Here is a 17,714-nt window from a genome sequence, read left to right on the forward strand (position 1 = left end):
CGTGAGGCTGACGGGGAGCGGGTGCACCCGCACAGGGACCCCGAGCGCTTCCCGAAGGGTGGCGATGGGCACTGGGATGGCCTCAGAGGGTGCCGTGCTGGTGGATCTCCCTCCTGCAGAGCTGCCGGCTGCCGCGGGAGGGAGCTGGGCACTGGGAGACACCGCAGCGCCTCCCCGGGCGCCTCTCACCGAGGCTGCGGGGAGCTCTGGGGGAGCAGGGGGCAGAGGAGGAGGCGCACAACCCTTTAGAAAAATAAGGTCTTTAATCGGAAGGCGTTCACAGTCTGGTGGGAGCGAAGCCCGTGCCTGGCGGGGCGCAGCCAGGGCTGGGTTTGACCCCTGGGTGGGGGCCACGTGGTAGCTGAAGGCTTGTGGAAAAGGAGCCGACCCTTTCCCCGGGGGCACGTTCCTGGGCACCCGGAGCACAGCTCAGCGTCCTGCAGGATTGCTCTGCCCCCCCCCCGGTCAGTGCTGAGCCCCCCACGCAGCTTCAGGCCCGGCGGGGGGGTCCCTGCCGCCCCCCTGGCCTCGGTCGCACAAGTCCTTGGCCAGGTCGTGGAAGAAGAAGCGCAGCTTGCCCTGCAGCAGCCTTTGGTAGGCGAGGAAGATCACGGCCGTGTTGATCTCCTTGGAGCCCGGGGAGCAGCCCGGCTCCCAGGGCTCTTCCTGGGGGGCGAGAAGGGGGGAGGGGGGGGACAGAGGGGTCACAAACGGCACCGTGCTCAGCCCGGCGCTGCCCCTGCCTGTGCCGGGGCGGGGAGCTCTCACCTCCCAGGTCTGCAGGAGCCGGAGGAAGAACTCGGCGTGGCGGTAGAGCTGCTTCAGCTGCCCGGCCCAGCACTCCTGGCTCTCCTGGCTCTGCGCCCCCTTCACGGCGCCCACCAGCAGCGCCAGGTCGCAGAGGATCTCGCGCTGCTTGGTCTCGTTCTGGGGAGCAGGCAGGGAGCGCGCTGACCCTGCTGGCACAGGGGCTGGGGGCCCCCCCTTTGTTCCTACGCCCGCTCTCTGTGTGGATGGGCCCTCGCCCTGATGCCCCCGCGTGCCACCAGGTGCACCCGCAAGCAGCCTCGTGCAGGGTTTTTTGGTGCCCTGTGCTTACCCTGGGGTCCTGCTCCAGTCCCACGGGCACCCCAGGACCATCCTCCCAGCCCTCCTCACCGATTTGGTTTTCCACTGCGTGATTTTGATGTCCACTGGGGGCAGCGCCACGGGGGAGCTGAGCGTAGACGGAGCTTGGCACTGGTTCTGTCAGGGCAGAGGAGATGCTGTGGTGAGGGGCCGGGAGCTGCGCCCAGCCCTGCCCGGCACCGGGTTTTTGGGGGGCGTCGGCTCCTCACCGCTTTCTTCTCCATGTCCTTGGCCTCCCCAATGTACTTCTGGATGAGCCTGGTGTCGCAGACCAGCCGCGCGGGGCTGGCACGGCCCTCTTTGACGTGCAGGAGGAAGGATGTGAGGAGGAGCAGTCCTGGGGGGAGAAGGGGGTAACCCGTGGGCTCCCGGCCCCCCCGAGCAGCCCTAGCTGCTGGTGCTGGCGTGGGCTGCCCCGTGGTGGGAGCTCTGGGGGCCTGAGGAGGTCGTGGTGCTCTGCCCCACGGAGGGGGAGAGGGGCCCCGTGTCCCACCTCTGCCCAAGGGCTCGGTGCTGGCCGGGGAGAGCCGGGAGTTCCCAGCCGCGCGGGAGGAGGGGGGAGAATGTGACAAGTGTTGGTGCTGGCTTTTAGGCTCCGCTCCAGCCTGGGAAACAGGCAGGGAGCCGAGCTGCGTTCCCAGCACAGGCCCTCCTGTCGGGAGTTTGTGCCAGGAGCAGCTCCAGGCATCACGTGCGCTTCGGGGAATCCCTGCCTGCAGCCTCCGGCCGCGCGTGGCGGCTCCTCGCTGCTGCTGCAGCCAAAGGGCTCTCCTGCCACGCAGCCTCCCCAGCGCCGCCGGCACACCGCTGCCCCGGGCACCCCTCTCCCGGGTGGCCTCTGTGCCCCGTGCCGCGCCAGTGACCTCCAAAATCTGCTGTGCACCCACCTGGGGCCCTGCCTGCTGCCCACCTCGGCTCTGCACCTGTCCCCAAAAGCCCTCGGTGTCACCGCCGCCCACTTGAGGCCGGACTCCGTGAGATGCCCGGGCGCTTTTGGTGACCAGGTCCAACCACACCAGACCCCCCCCCCCCCTCGCTGCGGTGTTTGCTTGCTGCCAACGGGTGACACGAGGGCCGTGCCCCTCTCCTGGGGTGCCCGTGCCGGGGTGTCCTGGGCCACGTGGGCGCGGTGCCGCAGCGCTGCCCCTTCCCACTCGCCCCCGCTCGCCGCGCACTCACTGTTCAGCTCCATGCTCGCCTGGGGGCTTCGGCCCTGCATCTTCCACCCTGGGGCCAGCGGCTGCTCCCCGGCTCCCGTCCCCCTTCCATGGAGGGCAGCTGTGGTGCGGGCTCCCCGCGAGCGGCCGGGACGGGGGGGGCCGGGCGCCGGGAGCACCCCTCGGGCGGCGCGGCACGGCACGGCTCTCCGGCCCGGCCGCCGTGCCGAGGCAGAGTGATTTCCTGTTGTGTCGCTGCTGACCTTCGAGTAAAAACGCTCCAGGGGCCCCGTGGACGGCTTCCTGCCTCCGGCCGTTTCCTCTCTTGGCTCTGGGACCGGGAAGGGCGTCCCCGGGCGCCCTCGGGGCTCCTCACCTGCCCCCTGCCCTGGGCCCGAGCGCACTGCACCGGGATGGTGGCACTGGGTGCCTCAGCTCTGCCCGTCCTGGGGATGAAGGTGGCCCTGGTACCTGCAGGAGAGATGGTGTCGGTGGCTCTCTTTGCCTGGTGGCCCAAGGGGCCATCAGCCCAGGTGGGTCCCGCTCCCTGCTGAAGCAGCCAGGCACCCAAAAACCCTTCACTGGGTGCGGGCCCCATCCCCGTGGCCATGGCCCGGCGGTGTGCTCCATCCCCCTGAGGGGCTGAGGGAGGTGGAGATCCCCGGCGGGGCTGCGGCACACGGGGACCCCTGCAAGCTGGGGAGGGTGATGGGGCACGGGGGCCTGGGGCTTGGCCCACAGGGGGATTTTCTGGGGAAGACAGGCACGCACACCCCTGCGCCCACGTAACCACGTGCACTCAAACATGCGCACTTCCCGTGGCACACATCAGGTTGCGCGCTCGTATCCCCCATGCAGGCCGTGCTCACGCAGCCCCCCACATTCGCCCCCACCATTCAGGACCCCCTCCACCCCCCCCAACATCCTCCTTCTCCCCTCATCTGGCTCAGGGCAGCCTGCTCCCAGCCCCGCTCCGCGCGTTCCCACCCGTCCCCGCGGTTCCCGGCAGCGCCTGGCCGGGTGACAGCAGCCAGAGTAAACACCCCGGCCCCGCCGCCTGCCCCCTGCCCCTCTCGGCCTCCCCACCTGGCAGCCCACCTTTTGGTGGGGTCCCGATGGGCTCCGGCAGCCCCGCGGCTCCAGGGACGGCGCTGGCAGCGCGGCTCGGGCACGGCGGCCGGAGAGCGGAGCGGCGAGCAGCGGGGTCAAGCACCGCTGGGCTTCTCCCGCACGGCCGTGCCCCGTCTCTGCGGACGTGACGGGCTGCAAACGCGCCCTGCTGGCACGCTCGGCCCCTGGGCCAGCGCTGGCCACGATCCCGCTGCTGGTCCCGTACCAGTCCCTGGGGTACCCCGGTCCGCCATACCCCGGTCCCCGCCTTACCCCGGTCCCTGCCGTACCCCCATCCCCATCCCTCTCCGGGTACGAAGCCCTTCACGATGGCGTGCCGGAGAGCTGCAGTGCCCCGGGGTCAGTCCTTGCCTTCATAATGAGCTAAACGAACCCGTCGGGGAGATTGCGTGGTGGCTGGTTCTGGGTGCAAACCTGCTAGTTTGGGGTACGGACACCGGGGCACCCCGAGGTGCCTAAAACCGTTCCTCTGCCCCCAAAATGCTTCTTTTCAGCCACGCCAGCAGCCGGTTCTTTGCTGCTGGAAGGGGCGCTGCTGGTGTTTGCTGCCCCTGCCTGGGGGATGCGGGGGGACCCCCAGGTGCCGGCGGGGGGGCTCCGGGCCCTGCAGCTGGCCGGATCCCAGCGCCGAGTTTCCCACCTCTCCTTACGGGGTGCAAAGTGCCGGCAATCCCGCCGCGGGGGCAGCCGTTCGCACCCACTCCGCCAAGGTGCCAAGGGCGGCCGGAGGTGCCAGGTGGCCGGGGTGGGGGTCCCAGGTGGGTGGCGCAGCCGCTGTCCCCCCCCACCCCCCCACCCCCAGGCCACCCAGGTGTGCCCGCTGGGCACCCGCAGGATGTCGGCACAAGGAAAGGGGGGGGGGGGGACATGGGAAGCAAACCTGGGCTTCCTGGGCAGGGAGGGGGGTCCGAGCCCCCTTTGAAGCCCCCATAAAAGAGCCCAGCATAAAGGGAGGAGAAAGTCAAAGGAACAAAGGGAGCGGCTAATCCCGGCGTGAGCAAACAGCCCCCGTTTGCTCAGGGCCCAGCTGGCCCCGGGGCCGGGGGGAGAGGGCCGGGGCCGCGGTGGGGACAGGGCTGGGGACACCGGGGGATCGGGGCGGGTGGCACTCTGCATGCGGGCAGGCCCTGCGCCCCCCCCCCCCAGCCCAGGCAGCTCAGCCCCCTCGGGCCCCGTTTTACATTTGCAAATTGCCAATAAACATCCGTGGGCAAACAGAGCGCCCCGTGCCCCCCGCCCCGCTCCCACGGGAGCGCTTGTGGACGGTGGCGGTGCTGCAAAGGGCCCTCGGCCGGGATAACACAGCACGGGGGGTGCTGGCACGCTTTTTCCCCCCATTTCCCCGTGCCCACGGGCCCTGCCTGGCACCGCGCAGGGGGTGCCCGGCAAGGGGGGGTGCCGGGACAAACAGGGCAGTGCCCCCCATGAGCATCAGCGCTGCCGTGGGCGCGCCCCGAGCCATCACCAACCCGGCCACGCTCGCCCCATCGGCGGCCACCGCTGCCCCCGTGCCCCATCCCGCTCCTTGCCCGGCTGTCCCCGGTGCTGGCTGGGGTCGGGGGGGGACACCAGGAGGGCACCTCGCCCCCCCGGCATCCGTCCCGCGGGGCGGCGAAGGGGTTAATGCCAGGCGGCCGAGCCGCAGGTGGGCGCAAGAATGAAATTCCTTCTCGCCGTCCTGCGAAGTCTGGGCACAAATATTTGCCTGCATGTCCGGTGTGGGGGGGGGGGAGACCACCATCGCTCTGGGAGCGTGCTAATCCCCATGCCAAACAAGCCCCCCCCGCCCCGTGCCCCGCGTGCCCCCCGCAGGGGTCGCCCCGCGAGGCTTTTGGGCAGGGGGAATTTGCGGTGCGGGGGGCACGGGGGACGCCGGCACCTTTGGGTGCCCCCGCGGGCAGGGAGCTCGGTGCAGCTGCGGGGTGCTGGCAGCGGGCGCGGTGCCCTGGGCACGGCATGGCCCCAAGTGGGCTGGTGTGTTGGGGTGTCTCGGGGTGTTTTGGGGTGTCCCGGGGCTGCTGCCTGCCTCCTGGCCCCCGAGCCGTGCCTGCTGCCGCAGCCGGGATGGAGGCGAGGAGGGGCAGAGAGCCCCAGCCATCCCCGCCATGCCGGGAACACGCAGTCCGTAATAAACTCCATGTGTTTGGAGACGAAAAGCAGCCGCTCCCCCCCCCCCCCCCCAACATCATGTCCCCCAGCTGCATCCCCCCCCCCGTTACCTGCCACCCCCAAAACCCCTTCCACCCCCAGCTGCCCCCCACCCCCCACCCCTTGCCTTCGTCTGGGGCGGCCCAGCCCTGCGAGCCGCCTGCCAGTTGTGCAAATATTGCCGGAACGGCTGTAATCCCCGTGTCCAACGTGAATTATGAGATATTTCCACCCATTACGACAGCCCCCCCCCCCCCCTCGCCCCGCCGCGTGTGTGCAGGGCCGGGGGGGATTAGTCACGGGGCAAGCCGCGTTCGGCACAGGGCTTTGGGGAGGCCACGGCACCTCGGTGCCCCGCGCTGGGCAGGGGGGCTTTTTTTTGGGGGGGGACTGGGGGAGCCCCCGCGCCTCTCCGGCTCCGCTTGGGCCTGGGCCCCCCGTTTATGGCACGGGGACGAGGCTGGCGGTGCCAGGGTGCCCGAGAGGCAGAGGGAGGCCGTGGGAAGGGGCCGGGGCGTGCGGTTTTGCCTCGACCCCATCCCCGGGGAGAAGAGGCTCCTTCCTGCCGCCCCGAGCCCGGCTCATGTTCAAAGCCCGGAGCAGACAGCGGCTAATGAGGCCAGACAATAGGGAGCTGCGTGGGGCAGCAGCGCTGGCACGGGCCGCCGCCGCCCCGAAGCCAGGCGCGGGATGGCCCCGCCACCGTTGGGCAGCGGGGACAGGACGGGAGGGGACAGCAGCCCCTCCACGCCACCCTCACCGCGGGCAGGGCAAGTGCCCACCGAGCCCACGGAGCCCACCCAGCATTTTGGGGTGCAGGGGAGCGGCGGCGGCGGCGCTGTTGGGGTGTCCCATCCCCGCTGTGCCAAAGGGGCACCCCAATGCCACGGGGCCACGGGGCCGGGCACCTGCTCCAGGCGGAGGGGCTGTGGTGGCACGGGGGGCACGGGATGGCTCGGGGTGCCCAGGGCTGCCCGCTGCCGGCCGGCTCCATCCCCGTGTGGCTCCAGCTGCCCGCAGCCGGTGGCCCCGTTGGGGCTGCGCCAGCGCCAGGCCCGGCTCCGGAGTGCCTCAGAGCCGCCTTTGTGCAGGGCGCTCCCAGCACATGTGGGGCGCTGGGAGCCAGCTGGGGGCACCGGGACCGTTTCCCAGAGCCGCCCCCGCCCTGCAAGCGCAGGGACCCCCGGGGCACCCGCTGTCCCTCGGGCTGGGGCACCCCTGGCTTTTCCAGGGGCACGCAGGACCGGGGATGAGCGATGCCCGGGCGTGATGGGGGCATCTGCCCTCTGTCACCCCACCTCTGCTCCCTCCCAGCCCCTGTGCCCCCACTGCAGCAGCGATGCCCCCTCCCCAGGCAGGGATGCCCCCCACCCTCCAGCCCTGCTTTGTGCAGCCCCAACTCCAGCCTGGCGCTGCCGGGGCTGCCTCGCCGCCCTCTTCCCCTCCCCGTGCCTCAGTTTCCCCCATGCCAAGGCCGCAGCTTCCCCGGCTTTCCTTCCTTCCCGGGAAAGGGGAGGGAGCTTCCCCCGCCGCTTCCCCACATCCCCGCGGCCGAGCCAGGAGACTGTGACGAGCTCTGGGTGCGCGGAGCCAGCGCCGGATTCCTGGCACCGGCGGGGCGGCCGGGAGCCATCGCCCGCCTCCTCCCCGCTCAGCCCCGCTCGCGCCCCGCCGTCCCCCTGGGCCGCCGCCGCCGCCACCGCAGCGGGCACCGGGCGGCGAGGCTGGCACGGCCGCGCAGACCCCAGCCCTCCCCTGCCGCCGGATCCCGGGCCGGCGGGGACGCCGGGAGAGAGGAGCGGGGACAGGTCGGTGGCACCGGCGGGGACAGCGGGGAGGGCACGGGGACGAGGGTGCCAGGCTGCCGGGCACGGTCCCCGCTCGCAGAAGGGCCCGGTGAGCGTGGCGGGGCGTTGGGCTCGGCGTGCCCACGGGATGCCCGGGACCCTGGCGGTGTCCCAGCCCCGGGGGTGCCGGCGGGCTGTCCCAACGGGGAAACCCCGCTGCTCCTCGCGGCCTCATGCCAGGGCCAGCTCCTGCCACGGGGCAGCTCCTGGGCATGGCCAGGCCCCCACGTCCCCCCCCCCGGAGAGGTGCCCGGCACAGTGGGAGACGGGGGAGCGACGAGCCGGGGTGGGGAAGGGGACGGGGTGGCCGTGGGCGAGCCAAGGTTGGGGCACCTTGGCAGCAGGGGCATGGGGCAGGGGACTGCAGCCCCCCCCCCCCCAGCCGCTCATAGGGCCTGGGGGGAGGCCCAGGAGGAGCCTTCTGGGGAGGTAGGGGCCTGTTGTGTTCCAGCTGTGCCGTGTTTCCCTGGCTACACCGTGCAGCTGGCCGGGTGTTTGTACCGCCGAGAGTTGATTTTGGCAGCCCCGCGCTTCCCCCTCCTCCCCTCCACGCCCGCCTCCCCCTCCCCGGGCGCCCGCCCGCCACGCACCCGGCACCCGGCTCCCCTCCCTGCCACCGTCCCCCGGCGGGGGGGGGCACATGGGTGGCACCCGCTGCCCCCAACCCCTACCCCCCACACCCCACAGACGTGCCCCGTGCCTCAGTTTCCCCAGCCGGACGATGTCTCCCCAGGCCTTTCCATGGTGTCTGCTACCTGCCCGCCGCCGCCGCCACCCTCGCCAGCCCGGGCACATGCGGGTGAAGAGCAGGATCGGGGCCGGGTGCTGCTCTGCCAGCCTCCACCCCACGTCCCCACTGCCCTCCCTGGGCAAGGGACCCCGAGTGTCCGGGCTCCTGTCCCCCCCCAGCCTCTGCCACCGGTGGGCAGGGTCCTGGGGTCCCGCTCCGGGACCTTCCTCTGCCCAGCAGCAGCCGGAGGGATGTGGGGAGGCCGAGGGCACCCCAAATTGTGGGGTGCGTGTTGTTCTGGCACTGCAGGGTGTGGGGTGGGTTTGGGGGACAACACGGAGTGGATGGGGGGGGTCTGTATGCCCTGGGGGTGGGCTGGGAGGGGTGGGCTTCAGGGGGTGCGTGCGCCACGGGGGCCTGTGCAGATGGATGGTGCCCTGCGGTGCCCCATGTCCCGGGGGTCCCAAGTGGCCTGGGGGGGGTGGAGTGGACGGAGGGGTCCCCGGGATGCCCCATGCCCACAGATGCCCCATGCCAGGGGAGAATATGGGGGGGGGCATTGTAACGGGGGTGCCCTGCAAATGCCAAGGGGGCTGTGTGTGTGTGGGGGGCTCCCAGGGGCCACGTGTCCTGGGGGAGGGCGGCACGTGGATGGGGGCACACCCAGGATGCCCAGTGCTTAGGGATACCCCAAATCCTTGGGGGGGGGGGGGTTGTCCTACAGTGTCCTGGTGGGTGTTGGGTGGATCGGGGGGGGTCCCCAGCACGCCATGGGGGTGAAGGCATGGTACCCCGTGCCCGGGGGTTGTCGTGTGAGTGGGGGGCTCCCCAGGACACCCCGTGCCCGGGGAAGGGGTCAATGGATGGGGGGGTTCCCAGGGATGCCCCATGCCCAGGGGTGCCCCGTGCCTCGGGGGGGGGGGGGGCAAACCGGGGGGGGGGTCTCCCCAAAACACCCACACCCGGGGGCTCCCCATTCCGAGGAGGGGCAGCATCACCGGCTGGTGGGGGGGGGCTCCCCAGGACGCCCCATGCCAGGCGTCACCCCAATACCCACGGGAGCAGCTACAGCCACCGGGGCTCCCCAGAACGACCCGGGGCCGGGGCCGGGGGATGGGGGGGGGGGGAAGGCGGCTGGGCTTGTGGGGGGGCAAAGCGCAGCGGGGGCGCGTCCCCCCCCCGGCCGGCCGCTGCCTGCGCCTCATTAGCGGCCCTTTGTTTGCACAGGGCTCGCAGCTCCCGCTTGCCCATGCCGCCGCCTATAAAGCGGGGCCGGGGCCGGCAGCCGGGCAGAGGCGGCGGCGGCGGCAGCGGCAGGCAGCGGCCGGCCCCCCCTCCCCGCCCCCGGCCCCCCGGTCCCCCCGGCCGGCCGGCACCATGCGCGCCGCCCCGCTGCTGCTGCTGCTCGCCCTGCTCGCCCTGCCCGCCCGAGCCGCCCGCCCCAAGCTCGCCCTGCCCATCCGGCCCGACACCGAGCCGCTGCCCCCCGGGGGGGCGGCAGGTAGGACCCCCTCCGTGCGCCCCCTTTCCTCGCCACCCCCCCTCCCCTCCCTTCCCGTGCGCCCCCGGCGCATGCAAACCCTTTCCCTCGCAGCCCTCTCCTTGCAGCCCCTCTCCTCGCAACCCCTTCGTGCTCCCCCCTTCGTGCACCCCCTCGTCTTGCACCCCAGGGGTCCGGTGTCCCCCCCCCGGTGCCGGGTCTCCGCCGGGACCCCCGGGCTGCGGGAGCCGGGACCGGGCACGGCGGGGCGGTGCCGGCCGCTGTCCGCCCCGCGGGGCTGCGGCAGGGGGGTGCCCGCGGCCCGGAGGTGACTTGGTTTTGTTTCGGTGGGGGGGTGGGATGGATTTGGCGGGGGGGTGTCCGCAGGCTGCGCCTTCGGGGGGCATTTCTACGCCCTGGACGAGACGTGGCACCCGGACCTGGGGGAGCCCTTCGGGGTGATGCGCTGCGTGATCTGCCACTGCGAGCCGGTGAGTGCCCCCCCCCGCCCCCCACCCCGTGCCGCACACGGCGGAGACCCCCCCGGGATGGGGCCCTGCTGGGGAGGGGGCTGGGAGCGGGGGGGATCGCCCCCTTCAGCCCGTAGCCCCCCCCCACCCCCTCTCCGTCCATGGAAAGCGAGCGGGGATTCCTCCAGCCAGCCTGACACCTGGGTGTCCCCCCCCCCGGGGGGCAGGGGGGAGGAGAAGGGGAGGGGGGGGGGGGCTTAAAGGATCAGCCTTCCTTCTCCTTCCCCTCCTCAGGACGGCCCCCGGCCCCCCCCCCCTCCAGCAGCCCCCCGAGGCTGGAGGGGCCGCGCACAGCTGGGCAGGGGGATGGGGGCCGGGGGGGGGGGAGCAGGGGGGGGGCCGGGGCTTGGCTGCGGTACAGGCAGCTGGGGGCTGCGCAAGGTGTCCGGGGGGGCTCCAGATAGGCTGGGGGAGCCGGGCTGTGCCGGGGGAGCACTGGTGCCCTCCGCTGTGCCACCCGAGGGGAATTTGGGTGTTTGGGTCGCCCGCGTGCCTGGCACGGCTCGGCACGGCTCTGCCCCCCCCCCCCCCCAGCAGAGGAACCGCCGAGGGAAGGCAGCGGGAAAAGTGAACTGCAAGAACATGAAGCAGGACTGCCCCGTGCCCGCCTGCCCCCGCGCCACGCTGCTGCCCGGGCACTGCTGCCACACCTGCCCCAAAGGTGAGCGCAGCCCCCGCGGGGCGCTGCCACCCAGGAGAGGGGACGCTGGGCACCCCCTCACCCCGCTCAGGGGAAGGGGCTGCTTGTTATCGGGGTTGCCTGTGCCCGCGGGGTGCCCATGAGGTGCTGGGCAGGGGCGCACAGAGGGCGCACGGGGCTGAACGTGCTGTCTGCCCAGCTGCGTGCCCCCAGCGCACAGCCCTGTTTTGGGGTTTATTTCGGGAGGGGGGAATTTAGCTTTACCGCAAGCAGCCTGGTGCAATCACCTCCCCGCTGTGCCCACCCCATGGCAGCCTTGCCAGGCCCCCCGGAGAAGAGCGCCGAGCCCCCCTTCGACACCTTCGAGTACTTCCAGGACAAGGAGGACGAGCTGGACAAGCCCTACAATGACCGCTCCTACCTCAGCTCCGAGGGCCTGGCCCGCGACGACGCCCGCACAGGTGAGCCCCGGGCAGGCAGCGGGGACACGGGGCGTCCCCACGGTCCCTCCACGACCACCTTTCCCCCGCCCCAGAATTCGTGGCCCTGCTGACGAGCGGCCCCGAGCCGTGGCACCCCACGTCCAGCGCGGTGGCCAAGGCTCGCTTCACCCTCCTGCGCTCCTACCTGCTCTTCTCCATCAGCTACGAGCGGTGAGTCCCGCCCGTGCCATGAACACGGGGGGTGCAGGTGTGCTCGTGCCTCAGTTTCCCCCCCCCCCCCGATACCCCCTGCGGTGTCACGGCCTCGCCTTGGCGGGGTGGTGGTGGGGAGAGATTTGGGGAGGGGGGGCGACGTGCCGGGGGTCCGGCGGCGCGGGCGGGCAGCTGGCATTTCGGCGCGGTGCCGGCACGGCCTCACCCCTTCGCCTCCAGGGCTGGAGCGCAAACAAACGGCACCGGGACCGGCTCCAGGGCCGGGGGACGTGGGCACAGCGGGGCAGAGGCGCCGGGCAGCCCCGTGCCCCCGCTCGCGGGCACTGGCAGGGCGCTGCCGACGGGGCCCCAGATCCCCACCGTGCCCTCCCCGGCTGCCCGCTGGCGGCGGCTGAGCCTCTTCTCTCTCTTCCCTCCCTCCTTCCCGCTCCGGTTTCTTCAGCTCTTCCTCGCTTCCAGGCCCCTTTTGCATAGTAAAGTGGTGACTAATTTCCAGCTCCGACCGGGGGAGCCAAATGGAGCCGAAAATGCTCCTAATTTACAGCCGGGCCGACCGCTCGGCTCCCCGCGGGTCCGGCCCCACCGTCTTCCCGAGCGGGGACCCCCTCCTGCGCGGTGCCAGCCCGGCTCCGCTCCGGGGCACAGGGACCCCAAGGGACCCAGGCGAGCTTTGGGCCACCCCGGGTGCTGGTGCCCAGGGGAGGGGAGCCGGGGGGTGAGGGGGGGTCTCCGCTCACCCCCTCGGTGCCCGCAGGCTGGGGAGGCCGAGCCGGGTGCGTTTCAGCGACCCCGAGGGCAACGTGCTGTTCGAGCACCCCGTGCAGAAGAGCGCGGCCCCTGAGGACGGCATGGTGAGAGGGGAGGGAGGGCACGGGGGGGGGGGGGCAAAACGCCCCGATTGTGGCCCCCCCCTGCCTGGGAGCACGGTGCCCCCGGCCCCTGCCCAGCCCTTCCTTGCCCGCAGCTCTGCGGGATGTGGCGGACGGTGTCCAAGGCCAACATCCAGCTGCTGCGCGGGGAGCAGCTCCGCGTCTCCCTCGTCACCCGCGCGCAGCCCTCCGGAGAGGTCCACGGGCACATCCTCAAGCACCGGGCGCTCTTCGCAGGTAAGGCTGGACCCCTTGCGCCCTCCCCACCAACGCGGGTGCCCACCGGGGTGCCCCTCACGCCCCTCTCCCCGCTCAGAGACATTCGGTGCCATCCTGACCTCATCGGACCCCACGCACCTGGGAGCCGGGGGCATGGCCATGCTGACGCTGAGCGACGCCGAGAACAACCTGCACTTCATCCTCATGGCCCGCGGGCTGCTGGAGCCCGGCGCCAGGGGTGAGGGTGGGCACGGGCACCCTGCAGGGTGGGGGGCGGCGCAGGGGGTGCGTGGTTTGGGGTGCGTGGGGCAGCCTCTGTGGGGTCAGGATGGGTGCAGGGGCTGTGCGTGGCATGGGTCCGGGAGCGTGCAGGGGCTGGGTGTGAGTTGGGGTGTGAATGGGCTGGGGGGAGAATTTGGGGCAGCGGGATGTATAGGAGTGGGGGGCTGAGGGTTTTGGGGTACATGGGGCATGGGGGTTGGGAGGGGGGCTGTGGAGGGGGGTTGTGCAAGGATGGGGGGCGTAAGGGGGGTATGGTGTGGGTCAAGTTGTGGGCATGGGTCGGGGCGTGCAGCAAGGAAGGGGGGGGTCAGGTTTAGGGGTTTGGGGAGCAGTGGGTACAGAGGGGTGGGTTTGGGGGGGCTGAGCAGCAGTGGGCGCAGCCCCTGGCCCGGCCCCCCCAAGCCCCCCATGGGCCCAACTCTCTGCCATGCCCAGAACTCCCCTGGGTGCCGCTGCGGGTCCGCATCCTGCACCAGGACCGGACGCTGCGGGAGGTCCGCGCCAACATCACCGTGGAGGTACAGCCGTCCCCGCCCGCCTCCTCCGGCACACCGGCAGCCCTGGGGTCAGGGCTGAGCCGCGGCACTGTGCCCCCCCCCCCCCAGGACCCCGACTTCGCCGAGGTGCTGAGCGACCTCTCTGCCCGCGAGCTGCAGTGGCTGGTGCAGGGGCAGCTCCGCATCGTGGCCGAGACGGAGGGCCGGCACGCGCGCCAGCTGGCCGGCACCATCACCACCCGCCGCAGCTGTGACAGTGAGCACGGGCACCCTGGGGCGTGGGGGGTGGCTGTGCCCCCCTCCCCAACCTCACCCCCTCACCGCCCCCCCGCTCCTCTCTCCCCGGGTTCAAGCCATCCAAAGCGTGCTGTGCGGGGCGGACGCCTTGCCGCCGACCAAGACGGGGGCCGTGGGCTCGGCCAAGCTGGCTCTGCACGAGAACGGCACGCTGCAGTACCAGGTAAGGGGCACGGGCGCCGCGCTGGCTGCGCGCCTCCGCCTCCCGGGGGTGCCCCCCGCCGCTGCCCCTCGGCACCCCGCCCGCAGGTGCGGGTGGTGGGCACGGCCAGCGAGGTGGTGGGCGTCACGCTGGAGACCAAACCCCGGAGGAAGAACAAGAGGAACGTGCTCTTCGACATGACGCCCAGCTACAAGGACGGGCTGGTGAGCGCCGGCGGCGCGGGGCTGGCACGGGGGCGGCGGGGAGGCTCGCGCCTTGTGTCCCTGTCCCCACCTGCGTGCTCTTCCCCCCCCCCGCTTCAGGCCCAGGGCTCCTGGCAGAGCCCCAGCGCCCGCGACGCCCACATGCTGCTGCAGAACGAGCTCTTCCTCAACGTGGCCACCAAGGACTGGGCGGAGGGCGAGCTGCGGGGCCAGGTCATCTCCCTGCCCTACAGCGGGCTCCTGGCTCGCTACACAGGTACCCAGGGGGTGGTGGCAAGGGGGCGGCAGGGCAGCCCCCCCCCCCCTTACCACCGCCTCCCACCGCCCCCGTCTGTGCGCAGAGATGCCAGTGCCGCTGGCGGGGCAGCTGGTGTCCCCCCCCGTGGGCAGCGGGGCCGGGGGGCACGCCTGGCTGTCGCTGGACGAGCACTGCCACCTGCACTACGAGATCGCCGTGGCGGGGCTGGGCCGCCCGGCCGATGGCACCGTCAGCGCCCACCTGCACGGCGTGGCCGAGCTGGGCGAGCTGGGCGCCCGGCCCCACCAGCACAAGCGTCTGCTCAAGGGCTTCTACGGCACCGAGGTGAGGTGGGCATGCGGCGGGGACCTCCCGGTGCCGCCGCAGGGCCCCGGGCAGCCCTCACCTCCCCGTGTCCCTCTCACCCCGGCAGGCTCAGGGGGTGGTGAAGGATCTGGACGCCGACCTGCTGCAGCACCTGGCCCAGGGCACCGCCTTCCTGCAAGTCAGCACCAAAGCCCACCCCCGCGGGGAGATGCGGGGATGGGTAGGTCCCCTCTGCACATCCCCGTCACCCCCCGGGGGCACGGAACAGACCCCAGGGTCCCGAACTGCGTGACACTGCCTGGAGAGGGCTGGGAAGGGGACAGGATGGGGACACAGTGTGTCACAGTGCCAGCAGCCTGGCGTGGCGTGCCCGTGGCCGTGGGTGCCTCCTCCACCAGCCCCCCCCCAGCCGTGAGCGGGGTCCCCGTCGGTGCCAACCCTCCTGCCGCCACTGCCCCCCAGGTGCACATCCCCAACCGGTGCCAGGCAGGGGGGGCCCGCCTGGCCCCGGGGGAGGCCGAGCTCTCCGAGGGCTCCAAGGCCAGGGACGCGGAGCAGCTGAAGAAGGACCCCAACTCCTGCTTCTTCGAGGGGCAGCACCGGGCGCATGGCACCCGCTGGGCACCCGACTACGACAAGAAGTGCTCCGTCTGCAGCTGCCAGGTACGGGCCGGGGGGGGGGGGGGTGAGCCGGGGGGAGCACCCGTCGGCGGTGGCCCCCCCCGTAATGAGCCGCGTCCCTGCTGTCCCCAGAAGCGCACGGTGATCTGTGACCCCATCTTGTGCCAGCCCCTCAACTGCAGCCGCCAGGTGCACCCCGAGGAGCTGTGCTGCCCCGTCTGCGAAGGTGCGGGGGGCTCCTGGGGGCTACTGGGGAGTGCTGGAGGAGAAGTGGGATGTGTGGGTAAAGCTATTCCCCCGTGGGTACAACGTGGGGTGGTCCCTCTCCCTTCCTCTCCCGCTGGCACCCTTTGCGTCCCCTCATGCCCTCCCTCGTCCTTGCAGAGAAGAAAACGGAGCAGGAGGAGCTGAAGCTGGAGCGGGCACGGGACAGTAGCGAGGGTGAGTCCCAGGGGCACGGGGCGAGGGGCAGCCCCGGCCTCCCTGGCACCCTTTGCCCATCCCACGGGTGCTGTGCTCACCTCCCGCAGGCTGCTACTTCGATGGGGACAAGACGTGGCGAGGCTCCGGCACCCGCTGGCACCCCGTCGTGCCCCCCTTCGGCCTCATCAAGTGTGCCATTTGCACCTGCAAGGTGAGCGCGGGCACCCACCCAGCAGAGCCACCCTGGCACCCAGGGGTGCTGTGAGCTGCTGGGGGGGGGGGCGGGGCTCGAAGCAGGGCAGGGGCAGCACCTGGTGCCGGTGCCCCCGTGAGCCCCGCACGCTCCCCGCAGGGCACCACCGGCGAAGTGCACTGCGAGAAGGTGCAGTGCCCGCGCCTCACCTGCGCCAACCCGGTACGAGCCAGCCCCTCTGACTGCTGCAAGCAGTGCCCAGGTACGTGCGGCCCCCCCCCCCCGCCCCCGCCCCCGATGCCACCACCGTGTGGCAGTGCCTGTGCCACCCCCCGTGCCCTCTCCCGCAGCCCCCGAGAAGAGCATCCCTGAGCTGGCCGACAGCATGCAGGCGGACGGGCCCCGCGCCTGCCGCTTCGGGCGCCGCTGGTACCTCAACAACGAGAGCTGGCACCCCTCGGTGCCGCCCTTCGGGGAGATGAAGTGCATCCTCTGCTGGTGTGTGGTGAGTGTGCCGGCCCGCGGGCGACTCCGGGGGCGCAGAGGTGCCCCCGTGCCAGCCTGAGCGCTTCGGGGACAGGCGGGAGAGGGGCCTGGGGCTGGCACCGTGGGACCCCCGCGCCTCAGCCCCGTCCCTGCCCCGCAGTCAGGGGAGACGCACTGCCAGCGCCAGGAGTGCCCGCCGGCCGCCTGCGCCAGCCCCGCCAGGAGGGACAACCCCTGCTGCGCCAAGTGCCGCGGTGAGCGTGCGCCGCGTGCGCCCCCTCGGGTGCCGAGCCCCAGCCAGGACCCCTCTGTGCACCCTCCCTGCCCCTCTTTCAGCCCCGTTTTCCCCCCGCAGCTCCGGACACCCCCCCGGAGAAGGTGCCCGATGCCCCGGCGGAGACGTGGAGCCGCTAAGCAGTGACCGTTGCCCGGAGCGGGGCGAGCACGCAGCGATGCCGGGTGGTCCTGAGGAGCCCCTGTGGCCCATCGCCCCCCTGGGGGGACGGGGATGGGGCGCAGAGGAGCAGGGATGGGAGGCAGGGGCCAGCCCCCAGCCTGGGCACCCCCTCCCGGCACGGCCGCGGTGCCGGGGCTGCCCTGCCCCCTCCCCCTGGCAGGCAGCGGCAGGGCCGGGGGTGTCGGGGCACCCAGCGCCCCCCCACCCGTGAGCCCCAACCGCCAGCGGGCGCAGCGGGCACCGTGCCCGCCTTGTACATAGTGTAAAATCCCTCCTGCCCCCGTCTCGCTGCGCCCGTCCCGGCTCGGCTGGACTCGTCATGTAATTTATGGGGACGGGGGTCCCGATGTATTTATTAAAAACAGAGATATTGCCCCCCCCCGGCCCCTCCGTGTCATCCTGGCAGCGGCAGGCATCGGGTTCTGTGTGTGTCCTACAGTCACGGGCCCTGGGCTTGCTGGGTTTGGGGGCACACGTGCCATCTGTTTGGGGACATGGGGCTTCGGAGACAGAGCACGGGGTACCTATGGGGGCTGTGGGGTGGCACCACACCTTGTGGGGTTGGGGATGCGATGCCAGCCCTGCCTGTGGCCGGGGTGTGCGCAGCACCTGGGGGTCCCGCAGTGCTCTGTGCCAGCACCCCCGTGGTGGCACAAAGGTGCCAGGCCAGGGGCCCAAGCCAGGGAAAGTACCACAGGGCTCTGCTGGGCCACCGCGGGGTCGTATTGGCACAGCACTGCCGGGGTGGGCAGTGTTAGCCTGTACTGGGACTGCACAGGAGTGACACTGGGCTGGACTGGGATGTGGGTAGGGCAGTAGGAGGCTGGCACTGGGGTATACAGGGCCGGCACGTGCTGAGCTGGGTGTCCCGCTCCCCGTGCCATGTCCAGCAGGGTGGCAGCACCCGTGGTGACCTTGTGGCACAGCGGTGGCACGCTGGTGGCAGCGGGCAGAGCGCGTGTCCTGGCACGGGGCTCCCCTCCGGATGCGCG

General features: G+C 72.2%; 2 protein-coding genes across 11 annotated transcripts; one reads left to right on the top strand and one right to left on the bottom strand.

The window, feature by feature from the left end:
* Window positions 1-244: 244 nt before the first annotated feature.
* Window positions 245-5,606, bottom strand: THPO (thrombopoietin). Of its 5 annotated transcripts, XM_080603704.1 has the most exons (6): window positions 3,384-5,606; window positions 2,308-2,756; window positions 1,338-1,465; window positions 1,100-1,245; window positions 769-971; window positions 245-666 (listed from the first exon to the last, which is right to left on the bottom strand). In XM_080603704.1, exons 2-6 carry the CDS (start codon window positions 2,345-2,347, stop codon window positions 491-493), a joined length of 693 nt encoding a protein of 230 aa, XP_080459830.1. In that variant the 5' UTR covers window positions 2,348-2,756; window positions 3,384-5,606; the 3' UTR covers window positions 245-490. The 5 variants fall into 5 exon arrangements, with proteins under 5 accessions (XP_080459830.1, XP_080459828.1, XP_080459826.1 ...); XM_080603702.1 differs by lacking the exon at window positions 3,384-5,606 and having other exon boundaries at window positions 769-927; window positions 2,549-3,363; XM_080603700.1 differs by lacking the exon at window positions 3,384-5,606 and having other exon boundaries at window positions 769-1,245; window positions 2,549-3,363.
* A 132-nt stretch (window positions 5,607-5,738) lies between these two features.
* CHRD (chordin) lies at window positions 5,739-17,106 on the top strand. Of its 6 annotated transcripts, none has more exons than XM_080603789.1 (25): window positions 5,741-7,372; window positions 8,099-8,426; window positions 9,369-9,642; window positions 10,009-10,112; window positions 10,689-10,812; window positions 11,106-11,252; window positions 11,327-11,444; window positions 12,202-12,298; window positions 12,412-12,553; window positions 12,633-12,773; window positions 13,253-13,335; window positions 13,423-13,570; window positions 13,668-13,774; window positions 13,861-13,977; window positions 14,077-14,233; window positions 14,319-14,560; window positions 14,649-14,762; window positions 15,005-15,205; window positions 15,296-15,389; window positions 15,548-15,604; window positions 15,694-15,797; window positions 15,939-16,041; window positions 16,130-16,284; window positions 16,426-16,519; window positions 16,621-17,106. In XM_080603789.1, exons 1-25 carry the CDS (start codon window positions 6,255-6,257, stop codon window positions 16,677-16,679), a joined length of 4,428 nt encoding a protein of 1,475 aa, XP_080459915.1. In that variant the 5' UTR covers window positions 5,741-6,254; the 3' UTR covers window positions 16,680-17,106. The 6 variants fall into 6 exon arrangements, with proteins under 6 accessions (XP_080459917.1, XP_080459915.1, XP_080459914.1 ...); XM_080603788.1 differs by having other exon boundaries at window positions 5,743-7,372; window positions 10,686-10,812; XM_080603792.1 differs by having other exon boundaries at window positions 5,743-7,372; window positions 8,145-8,426; window positions 10,686-10,812.
* Window positions 17,107-17,714: the final 608 nt, after the last annotated feature.

Source organism: Anser brachyrhynchus, assembly GCF_964034855.1.
Source record: "Anser brachyrhynchus genome assembly, chromosome: 9".
Lineage (NCBI taxonomy): Eukaryota > Metazoa > Chordata > Aves > Anseriformes > Anatidae > Anser > Anser brachyrhynchus.

Bases quoted from the DNA above. Each gene is read 5' to 3' on its own strand.
- THPO (XM_080603700.1), bottom strand. From the start codon at position 2,895: ATGGCCACGGGGATGGGGCCCGCACCCAGTGAAGGGTTTTTGGGTGCC. The intron at 1,246-1,337 runs GTGAGGAGCCGA...CTGCCCTGACAG, and splicing joins AGGACATGGAGAAGAAAGCG to AACCAGTGCCAAGCTCCGTC. The intron at 667-768 runs GTGAGAGCTCCC...CTCGCCCCCCAG, and splicing joins GGCTCCTGCAGACCTGGGAG to GAAGAGCCCTGGGAGCCGGG.
- CHRD (XM_080603788.1), top strand. From the start codon at position 6,255: ATGGCCCCGCCACCGTTGGGCAGCGGGGACAGGACGGGAGGGGACAGC. The intron at 12,774-13,252 runs GTGAGGGTGGGC...TGCCATGCCCAG, and splicing joins GCTGGAGCCCGGCGCCAGGG to AACTCCCCTGGGTGCCGCTG. The intron at 15,206-15,295 runs GTACGGGCCGGG...TGCTGTCCCCAG, and splicing joins GCTCCGTCTGCAGCTGCCAG to AAGCGCACGGTGATCTGTGA.